Source organism: Zingiber officinale, chromosome 8B, assembly GCF_018446385.1.
Source record: "Zingiber officinale cultivar Zhangliang chromosome 8B, Zo_v1.1, whole genome shotgun sequence".
Taxonomy (NCBI): domain Eukaryota; kingdom Viridiplantae; phylum Streptophyta; class Magnoliopsida; order Zingiberales; family Zingiberaceae; genus Zingiber; species Zingiber officinale.
Window position 1 is genome coordinate 39,363,012 of NC_056001.1, and position 11,837 is coordinate 39,374,848.

The following is an 11,837-nucleotide window of genomic DNA, read 5'->3' on the forward strand; positions in this document are numbered from 1 at the left end:
TCTTCTTGGGGAATATTAATAAGATCTTCACTCCATTGCCCTGCTGAGTAGAGAATCCATCTCTATATATTTTCCAAGTGCCCTCTGGTTCTAGATTGTGTACTTCAGTCAAAAAATTGATTAGAGCTTGGACCTTGATAGTTGTGCAGGGTTGATATTGTATGTCATATTCGCTCAACTTCGTGGTCCATTTGATAAACCTCCCAGAAACTTCTGGATCTATTAGCACTCTTCCCAAGGTATTGTTGGTGAGGACCATAATCGAGTGGGAAAAGAAATAAGGTCTTAACCAACAAGCCATAAGGACTAGCCCGCAAGCTGGTTTCTTGAGAGCAATGTACTAACATTCAACACCTTTTAATAAATGACTTAGAAAATACATAAGTTGTTGTACACTATTGTCTTCCTTAACCAGCACTAATCTCATGGCTTCTTGTGTCACTAATAAGTAAAGCCATAATGATTCTCCGACTTTAGATTTGGAAAGAGATGAAATATTTTTTAAGTATTCTTTAACTTCTACAAATGCCTTGTCACAATCTTCATTCCAATGGAATTTGGCAGCCCGACTAAATACTTTGAAGAAAGGAAGCATCCAATCAGCTGATTGGGAGATAAAAATGGAGAGCGTAGTGACCCAGCCGACCAACCTCTTGGCCTCTTTAAGATTTTGCGGAGTGCTCATACTTTTGAGTGTTTGGGCTTTTTCTAGATTGGCCTGGATTCCCCTCTCAGTGATAATATATCTACGGAAGCGACCTCGTCTGACTCTGAATAAGTACTTGCTCAGATTCAACTTGAGTGCATATTTCTGCAAGGTGTTTAAGGTTTCTTTTATGTCAAAAATTAAATCTGATCCGGCGGTAAGAACAAGGGACCCCCGTTCTGGGGAGTCAACGCCACGAGGAAGTCAAAGGATCAGGCGGTCGATAGAAGAAGGATGGGTCGACCGTCCGACCGGCCGACCGGTGACTAACAGATGACAAAAGGCGCCCCGGTAGGAGTCAGGGTTCCGACGCTCATTGAATATGATTGTAAGGCCGAGCGGATGACACGTTCGGCCGAAGACATAAGGCGGCATACTGCTAACGGTCTCCACAGAGCACCTTACCGGAAATCTCCCAAGTAGACCACGCTATGTAACCGACCGGACGCAAGGCGTGTGCTGGCCGGCCGGACGCCCGGCAGGGAGTAAGTAGAAAAGGACATCTGACAGCGAGCATGCTCTATAATCTGGCCATACTCCAAATCTTACGACAGAAGGATCCGTTGTCCTATCAGAGACGTGCTCAAACTGTAGCAGTATAGTGTCAGGTAAGCTCCTCTGACAAGCTCACACTACGGTATGGGAAAGGACACGTGTACACCTCGGTATGTGTGCACTCGCTCCTCCACAGCCCTATATAAAGGCCCTCACCCTTCGCCGGAGGTATGCATTCTACAATTCTGGGAGCCACTTGCTTGTTGAGCTTTGCCTGACTTGAGCGTCGGAGGGTCGTCGCCGGGAACCCCTTCCCGGCCCGACTTCTGTGCAGGTTCACCGAAGGTCCGGGAGGATAGTCAGCAGATCTACGTCAGCCGCTTGGAGAGCGCCACGTGCCCAACGTCCGTTGATTCAGCTTTCGGACAGGATCAAAATCTATTGATCAGACAGATTTAATGAGGACATCCGCATATACTTCGACAATTCTTCCAATTTGTTGCCAGAAGATTTTGTCCATAAGCCTTTGATAGGTTGTTTCTACGTTTTTTAGTCTAAACGGTATAACATTATAACAAAAGTACCTAGAAAAGTAATAAAGTTAACCTTCTCATGTTCTTCCCGAGTGAGGGGTATTTGGTGGTACCCCTGATAAGCATCCAGCATGTAGATTAAATCACTTCCTGTAGTAGAGTCCACCATCTAGTTAATGCGAGGGAGCGGGTAAAAATCTTTCGGGTAGGCCGTGTTGAGATCCTGAAAGTCAATCTAGACCCTCCATTTATCGTTAGACTCAACTACCAGCACCACGTTGGCCAACTAAGCCAAAAATTGCACTTCCCGAATGTGCCCTACCTCTAGTAGCTTGTTAACCTCCGCTCGGATGATCTTATTTTGGTCCGTGCTAAAATTCCTTTTCCTTTGCTTAATCGGTCAAACATTAGGAGGTATGTGTAGCTTGTTTTCCATTAATATTGGAGAAATAATGTCAGTGAGTTCTTGTGACAACCAAGCCAAAACGTCCCTGTTATGAGTCAAGCACACCTCTAGTTCTTTTTGTATTTGGGGAGGCAAATCGACTTCAATCTGTGTCACATTGTCCAACTGATCAAGGTGGATTTGCACTTCTTCTCAACTCTCAATTGGCTAGTTTCTGACTTCTTGTTGTATGACGTGCACCCCGACAGCTTGGGTTCTTTGGGCTTCGTGTGTCTCTATTTTGACCACGTCCACGTAGCATTTCCATGTCGCCAGTTGGTCTCCTTTTATTTCTCCTACTTGGCCTTCTATGGGAAACTTTAGTTTTTAGTAGATGGTGAAAATGGCCGCCGATAATTCATGCAGCTCAACCCCCCCCCCCCGAAGATGACATTGTAAGCTAAGGGGACATCCATGACAATAAAGGTAATTCATCGAGTCCTCATAAGGGGCTCAAATCCTAAAGAGATGGTCAACCTGATTTGTCCGAGTGACTATACTTTGTTGCCTGTAAATCCATGCAAAACAGTAGTCATAGGTTGTAGCTCACCTTGATCTATTTGCATCTTATCAAAGGCTAATTTGAAGAGGACATTGACGGAACTCCCTGTATCTACAAAAATGTGGGCCACCTCAGAGTTTGCAATAACATCTTTGATGATCAGGGCATCATCATGAGGAAGCTCCACTCCTTCAGGATCTTCAGGACCGAAGTTGATCTGTAGGTCCTTTGCTTGCTCTCGACTAGAGCCGAACGTATAGATCTCTAGTCGATGTCCATAAATTTTCCATCCTCGGTTGGAATCTCCATTAGTGGGTCCTCCAAAAATCATGTTCAACCTTCATATGATGACGTTGCTATATTTCTCCTCTTGTCTGGTCTGCACAGGTTTCCCACCTTCACGAGGGGCAGAGAAATTACCTGGCAGTGGCAGCATATTGGATGGTCGACTGGCCACACCAAGGCTTGGCATCGGAGATCTAAGTAGTTGTGGAGCAATTTGGGGAGGTAGTTGTCGTTGCTTAGCAATTCGGTGGCTATCTTGAGCATATTATTGGCAATCTTGGGTGTTGTGTGTCTTGGTCTAGTGGTAAGTACAAAAAGTAGGAATCCGACGGCGTGACTCAACAAAAGATGTCTGCACTACTTCCACATGTTGCACTATTCTCCCTTCCCTAGCCAGGAGGATGGGAGATAGGGGGATGTGAGCCAATCAGTGCTCTTTGTGCTGTAAAAGAGGCAGAGGAGCCTTCCGATTGACTTGGAAGGGAGGAACTGAACTGGCTACTTCCTTTTTCCGAGTGGTTTGAGGTTCTTTCATGTAAATGTATTTGTCCGCTTAGCCTAACAGACTGTCAAAATCCTTTAGGGGCTTTCTAGCCAGGGAGTGAAAGAAGTCTCCCTCCAAGAGCCCTTGTGAAAAGGAGCTCATTAAAATCTCAGAAGTGATGGATGGAACATCGATAGCCACTTGATCATACCTCCTTATAAAGCTTTTAAGGACTCCTTATTAGAAGCGAATATGCTTAAGTTAGTTTTGTGATATCTTCGGCTACTGGTAAAATGTTGGAGGAAAGCCTTCTTGAAGTCCTTGAAGTACATGACGGAGCCAGCATGGAGCCGATCAAACCATCTCTAGGCCAAGCCAAAGAGAGTGGTTAATAATACTCAGCATTTGACACCATCAGTGTATTGATGTAGCAGGGAAATATTTTCAAACTTACAGAGATGATCCTTTGGATCAGTGGAGCCCCCATATTCTCTGATCGGTAGAGGTCAAAATCGCATGGGTAGTTTGTCCTCCAGAATTTCTCATGAAAATGGAACGTCCAACCGCTCCAAGGAGGTACTGGCGAAGGGAGCCTTACCGCACTTCGGATCCGGGGGCAACAAATCCCTGGTAGAAGACCCTTGAGATCGCTCAGCTTCGGTGCAGTCTTCTGTGGGTGCTTGGATTAAAGCCTTGGGAAACTCCACAGGGTGCTTAAGTTTAGATCACCCACCCATCATTGGTGATCCTTCAGATGATGTGGCAAGCGTAGTGGGTGTTTTTGAAGGCTTCGATTTGTTGTTTGTTGTTTTGTGCCAATGCTTGTGATTTGGCCATCACAACTAAGTCGAGGTCTTCTTGCGACAAAATGATGGTTATTTTTCTAGTGTTGTCCATCTCAGGTTCCAGACCAGGTGAAGAGATTCTCATAAACAACGCCAAATTTAATCTCGACTGAAAGCAGTGGAGAGTGGACCGCCAATGATGTAGTGTAAAAGTTAACCTAGTCAAAGAACTCCGGAAATCACCTAGCTAAGGAACTACAGGGATCTCCTATGTACAGCAACAAAAAGGAGGGAAAGAAATCGTTAGTAAGCATGCGAGGAGGGTCCCTGATACAGCTACTTTGACGATCAAGTCAGAAAACAGTGGTGGCACAAAAATAGAAGGAAATGAGAGCAAGTATGTGGATGTGTATGCGTGTACCTGCACCAGTGGAGAAGAACCCCTTTTATAATACCCCACACAATCCCCGCATTTAATGATGTATTATCTTGCTATCAGACAACTTGTCCTATCACCATGCTTGCGCTATATCTAGTAGTCACATCGTAGGTATGGGAAAGGTATGTTACTTATTTGTATACGAATATTATCCTCTGCTTTTATAACAAGCACACATGTTGTATTAATGGTGAGGTGGGCTCAGGGGCTGAGAGACCTATTGGGTTGTCTAACCAGAAGATGGTCCCTTTGCAAAAAGCCCACTCTTTTATAAGCCTAAATGGGTTATAACAATATTCCCTCTAGGAGGGCGTAAAGTTCCAAAGACAACCCAGCAAGTCAATGTGGGATCCTTTATAATCGATCCAATCAGCAGAGAGCCGCTCGGAAGAGCAAGTGAAGCAGAGTCTTATACAAGTCCAGTAGAACCAAGAGTGGGGCTTTTAGAGGGTTTGTCCAATCAACGAAGTCGATCGGGAGAAGACGATACGCCAAAACCTTCCGAGCAAGTGAAGCAGAGTCTTATACAAGTCCAGTAGAACCAAGAGTGGGGCTTTTAGAGGGTTTGTCCAATCAACGAAGTCGATCGGGAGAAGACGATACGCCAAAACCGAGAGTAAGATCCTTAGGGTGCGTTTGGTTCGGGGTTATTCTTGATAACCTTGGTTATCCATCCAAGGTTATCAACAAAAACCTTGTTTGGTTTAGGTATTCGATGATTCCCGAGTAATGTTTCATGCCTGACACGTCAGCAAAAGGGTTATGCAGCCCGGAATCGGAAAACCTCAGAAAACTAAAGTTTTTCTTGATTCCGGGGTTATCGATTTTTTTTACCAAAATTACCCTTCGATAAGAAAAAACATGGAAAAAAGAGAAAAAATGTAAAAAAAATATAATTTTTTTTTTTAAAATTTTTAAAAATAAATAAATTTTAAAAATATAAATTTTAAAAAAAAAAAAAAATTAAAATTTAAAAATTTTAAACATTTTTTTTAAAAAAAAAACTTTAAAAATAAAAAAATTATAAAAATTTTAAAATAAAAAAAATAAATAAAAATTAAAATTTTAAAAATGTAAAAAAATATAAATATAAATAATATAAAAAATATAAAAACATTTAAAAAATAAAAAAACACATAATAAAAAAAATATACCAGAAAAAGAAAAGTAAAAAAAATATAAAAAAAAATAAATAAATAATAATAATAATAATAATAATATGTATAGTTGATTTTGTAACTGAGGGTAATACGGTAAAATATTAAACTAAGGTATTCATTAAAACCTTCAAACAAACAAGTTTTTGTTACATTACCTACGTTGAACCAAATAACATTTAGTTATGTTTTGTTCCCCATAACCTTAGTTATGTGATTACCTGGTAATCACATAACTAAGGTTATACATGATAACTTGAATCAAACACACTCTTAGAGTGTCTGCCCGATCGACTGAGCCTATCAGAGGCCGTAGAGTAGACCCGACCCCGGGCCGGGTCTGGCCAGACCGTCAACGGGCGGTTGACCCGTTGGTCGAAGAAGTTCCGGCTCATTGATAAACCGTGAACCGGCTAACCGCAATTTTTTTTTAACGGCTTGAACCGCCGGTTAAGTGTATCCGACAGTTCCTAGTCGTTGGGGGAGGGTGGGAGGGTTTTTAGGTATTTTTTCAACGGTTAGATCATTTGACCTTTTTGATCAATGGCTATGATTTAGTGTCCGTTACTTATCAAAACTCTATAAATAGAGATTATTTCATCATTTTCACACACATCTTCTCTACTCTTAATCTCATTTTCGTATTCTCTAATCTCTACACGCTTTCGCTTTCAATTACAATGGAAGGAGGCCGAGGTGCATCATCTCGAGCTCGGAAGGAAAGCAAATAATGAATCCGCGGAGGAGGACCCCAACATTCAATCCACCGATGATGAGATCGAGCATCTTCCGAATCCGACACCACAAGGAAGTACCGATGCAATTACTTCTAAGGTTCGGAACTTCCTCCTCTAAAATCTTCTATTTTACTAAACATTTTGAGAAGGTCACTCTTCCGTCGGAGAAATGCGTGCAAAATGTAAGCACCGCAATGCTTCCTACAAATTCAGTGGCTATGGGTCGTTGAAACGACATGTAGAAAGCAAGCACCCGACGGAATATGGACTCGACCGTTCTCAAACACAATTATCAAGATTTTCTTCAACTAGCGGTAGTACCGATTCCGGTTTATTTTTATATTCGGATAATAAATTAAGAGAATCATTAGCTAAATTTGTTTAGTAGAACATCTTTCTTTTAGTTTTGGATCTAAATGCACATTTGAAGATTTTTGTAAAGAATCTCTTAATCCATGTGCTAAACGTGTTCCTAGGACTACACTTACTCGTATAATTAAAAATTAGTAAAACAAGGAAAAAGAATTTAATTGATGAATTTAGTAAATTAGATAATAAAGTTTCTTTATGTTCCGATATTTGAGTGATCATTGGCAAACACATTCGTATATGGGTGTGACTTGCCATTGGATCGATAACTCTTGGAATCTCCAAAAAGATTATTAGCTTATAGAGGTTTTGATGAATCACATAATGCTCATAATATCGCACAATTATTATGTTTAATTTTCGAAGAATATGGTTTAACTCATAAAATATTTTCAATATCATTAGATAATGCTAGTTCTAATACCGCTTGTATAGATGATCTAAATTTTGTTTGTCAACCTATTATTGGAGGTTTATTTTTCATATTCGTTGTGTATGCCATGTTTTAAATTTATGTGTTCAAGATAGTTTAAAAATTTTAGAAAGTTATATTAAACCAATTAGAATTGCAATTTCTTATTTATGGTCTCATCCATCTATAATGAAACAATGGAGTAGGTTTTGTAAAATTAATGGAATGAGACCTAAAAAATTTCCACGTGATGTACCAACACGTTGGAATTCAACATACCAATTATTACAAGATTCATTTCAATATAAAGAATTATTATGTTCATTTTTTGCACAAAACACTAATACTAATATATATTTATTTTCACAACAATGGAATATTTGTAGTAGTATTTGTGAAATTTTAAAAGTATTTAATGATGCAACCGAACAACTTTCCGGTGTTTATTATCTCACTGCTCAATTAGTTTTAGAAAATTTTTCTAATATAGTATTAGTTTTAAATGAACATATTAATAATGAATCTTTATCTCCTTGCATCTTAGCTATGAAAACTAAATGGGAAAAATATTTTTATTTAATTCCTGAAATTTATTTAATTGCATTTGCTTTAGATCCTAGATTTAAATTAGAAGTTTTACAAGAAATGTTAACTTTATATTATGATGCTTTAATTCCAATTAAAGATTCTTCTTCCCGATCCAATTAATATTATATATAATGTTAGAATTTATTTATATGATATTTATAATAAATATTATGCAAAATATGGAACACAAATTAATATTTCTGAAATTCAACAAACTACTAGTAGTAATTTAAAACTTACAAAAGTACAACTTTTATTAAAAGAACGGACAAAACGTCCACGGGGATCCTCAAGTTCCACACAGGAACTTGAGAATTATTTTACGACTTCTTTTGATTTTAATGAAGCAGATAGCGAAAACTTCGATATCTTAAAGTGGTGGTCACAGAAGGCTCAAAGCTTTCCCGTTCTCTCCGTGATCGCAAAAGAAATTTTAGCTTGTCCAGTGTCAACTGTTGCTGTGGAGCAGACGTCGCGGCAACATATTAGATGAACGACGATCAACTTTGTCTCGACTCATTGGAAGCCCAAGCATTACTGGACGATTGGACCAGAGCGGAGAAAAGAATCCAAGGAATGCAACTTTCGGATGACGAAGTTGAAGATTTTGATATTGAAGGAACAAATACGACAGGAACAGGAAATGGAAGTGAATGAAAATGTAAAAGGATAAAAATGTAAAAGAACTACGTGGGCTTTGATTCCCCTAAAGGGATACGTAGGCAACTTAAATAAGTGCAAGCCCTTTTTTTAATAAATTTTAATTTTTAATTTTTAATGTTTAATGTTTAATTTTTAATTTTTAATTTTTATTAACATATTAATCTTGAACCGTGACGAACCGTGACGAACCGTGAACCGAACCGTGAACCGGCGGTTCTGAACCGTGAACCGTAACCGTCTTGGGCGGTTAAGGTTAAGGGTCGACCTGCCTGGAACCGTCGAACCGGCGGTTCCGAACCGTCGAACCGTCGGTTCCGAACCGTGGTCAGGTCTACCGTAGAGTGTCTGCCCGATCGACTGAGCCTATCAGAAGAAGACGGCCTGTCCGATTTAGCTCGACCTTTTAACCCCTTCTAGGATTTTTGACCGACATCTATACTATCTGTTAACTCCTGAGCCCATTAAAAGACTCTTTCCTATTCACCGCAACATGTATCTTCCAAAATTTTTACTGCTATTATGGAATAAGGACATTTACATTACGAGAAAGATATTCTTTAGATTTTTGCTCAATTAATAATTTACCATCAACGCTCGTGAAAGCGTTGGTAGTAAGTGGCAAGCGGTAAGCGTCGTTATTTAATAAATTCCTAATTAAAGATGGGCAGATCGATGCTTTAGATAAGCGGTAAACGTCGTTATTTAATAAATTCAAAAATTAAAGGCGACGCTTAATAAAAGAGCGTGTTTCTTTTGCGTGGAGTTCGACGGCAGAAAGTATATTAGGAATAGATGAATTGCAAGACTGATTTCAAAAAATTATTTGGAGAGGAATTACACGTACTTTTTTCATTATATCTACGGCACTATTTCTTTCGTAGTTTTTATTTTTACCGTTGGTCTAGTTTTTTCTGCACAAATATTATATACATTACACAACTAAGTCCACTCATTTTGTTTTTTCTCTCAATACAATCAAGCTGTAATTAATTTAGTTCGATCGAGACGTTGTGCTCGAGGTCGTCGTCACTGTCGTAGTCGTCGTGGCCGACGACGTTCTCGGCGTCATCATTTGCTTCACCAGTACTGTGGGAATCGAGCTCTTCCGCCTCCAATTTTCTTCCTTCACCAGCTCCCCGGCGAACCACTCCAGCTTCTCGGCCTTGGTTTGCTCCGAGATCTTCTTCCCTCTGAATAGCAGCGAGTCGACGTTCCTCTGCGACAAAATCTCATCGATTTCTTCCATCAATTTACTCGAATTGGCTGCTCTCGGCGTGCTGTTTCCGGAGATGAATCCATTTGCCTGGAGAAAAAATGTTTGCCCGAGAATGTAAGTCGCTTGTTTGGTACAGGATCTGATCGCTCAATTTTGATGTTCGAAATTTAGTACCTGGATTCGAACGTAGTTGTTTGTTCTGATCTCTCCAAATGCCATTGACACTGCTTGATCCACCTGATGAGAATAGAGACTGAATTAGGACTGTTACATGATCGGGAATTGAAAAAGTTATCGGCGGTTCCGTACCATATCAGCGGCACCTTCGACGGCGACCCTAACGATCTGCGCCTTGCCAGTGGCGGAAGCGCCACCGGAAGCCCCGATCGACACCACCATGAGGTCCTCGACTCCGACCGCGAAGGGAAACTCCTGCTTGTTGTGAAGCACGTGAGTAATGGCGGCCGCGGCGGGATTGGCCACCGCCACCCCTCCACCCACTGCCGACACCCGTGTGCGTCCATCGACCGACCGCAGCTCGACAGCGTCCTCGCAGGTGGCTGCGCACACATCCCTGATGAAGAAGTCGTAGGCGTCCGCCTCCACGGCGTCTGCCCTCGAGAAGACGAAGGGCGATCCTGTGGCTAGGTCGTGACAGGGGATCAGGACCGGCTTCAGCGTGTCCCTCAGGGACGCATCCCCAAAGATCTTCCGCAGTAAACCACCCGATCGGCCGAATAACCCCCGGAAGATGCCCCTCCTCTTGGAACCGAAGCCCCCTCCGCTTCGGCGACGGCTCTCGGCGAGGAGGAGCTGCAGAGCTTCGGCGGCGGAGAAGAGGGGGCGGCCGTCGTGGCCCCTCGTGAAGAGCATCGCAACGAGGACGCCGCCGGCGCCGGACCCCGCGGCGAGATCGAAGAAGTCGGCGACGCTGGCTGAGGCGTCGCCGGTGCGGCGGCGGAGGGTGGATTCCATTCGGGTGAGAGCGGCCGCTGCTAGGAGGCCATCGGAGGCGTTCCCGCCCCCGTCGATCGACAGGATACGGACTCTTCCGGCCGCAGCGCTGCGCGGAACCACCGGAGTCCATGGAGAAGCGACGGCGGAGGAGCAGAGGGGGAAGAGGAACTTGCTCTCCAGGATGGAGAAGATCTCGCAGCTCAACTTGTCGTCGGCAATGAACGCCATCCTTTCAAGTAAACGAGACGCGAGAAGAGACGGACGGAGGACTTGGCGGAAGGCTGCCCGCCCAAGTCCTCTTAAATAGCCCGTTCGGAGCAGCACACGTACTCCTACTCGAGAGGCGACTAGGACCGTCGAATTCGCGATGAGCGGCTGCAAACGCGGGAGCAGGAAGAGGAACGAGGTCCAGGGAAGGTGAGAGGAAAGAGGGCTCGCGAGTCGGCGGGCGAGGAATTGATGCGAGGCGTTCGCACGTGTGCAAGGACCGGCCCGTGATGCCACCGACGTCCTCGGCGCGAAGGCCACAGCGATCCAACGGACCAGATTGAAAGGATCACAGGCAGGTGTCGGGTGGACAGGAGACACGCCAAGAAGGTTGCGCCACGTCGACTCGCGCTGCTCTGCCGGTCCAAGGGAAAACGACAAACTACGGAGGTCGATGAGGTACAGGCGTACAGCTCCCCTTCTCTAAGGTAAAATTCTAGTTGATGACTTACTTAAATCATGATCAATGAATTATAAAGTGTTGTCGACATTTGTTTAATATGATTGGCAATCAATCATATGATTTGGTGTTAGGCTCAATCTATTGTTTATAAGGTCTTCACTTCTTTCAGGGTTGATGGGGAGCAAAGCAAGAATAATTTTAGTGTGATGATGTCCTAACCAATATTTAATCTCCCTCCATCTTATTCCAAAAGGTAATTATAATGAACAACATCCTTTCTAAAATCATCCAGCGTCCTTTCTCAATCCATTGGTTCCCTAACAAGAATATCTTCCTTTGCTTATGCAAAAAAAACGATCTCTAGAATACTTTTCTTTCCATGTCTTTCATCTTC

The 11,837-nt window shown here is 42.4% G+C and overlaps 1 protein-coding gene across 1 annotated transcript; it reads right to left on the reverse strand.

Annotated features, from left to right (window-relative positions):
* Positions 1–9,395: 9,395 nt before the first annotated feature.
* LOC122016941 (patatin-like protein 3) lies at positions 9,396–11,057 on the reverse strand. Its single transcript, XM_042574381.1, has 3 exons — positions 10,126–11,057; positions 9,991–10,053; positions 9,396–9,903 (listed from the first exon to the last, which is right to left on the reverse strand). Exons 1-3 carry the CDS (start codon positions 10,999–11,001, stop codon positions 9,592–9,594), a joined length of 1,251 nt encoding a protein of 416 aa, XP_042430315.1. The 5' UTR covers positions 11,002–11,057; the 3' UTR covers positions 9,396–9,591.
* Between the last annotated feature and the right edge of the window lie 780 nt (positions 11,058–11,837).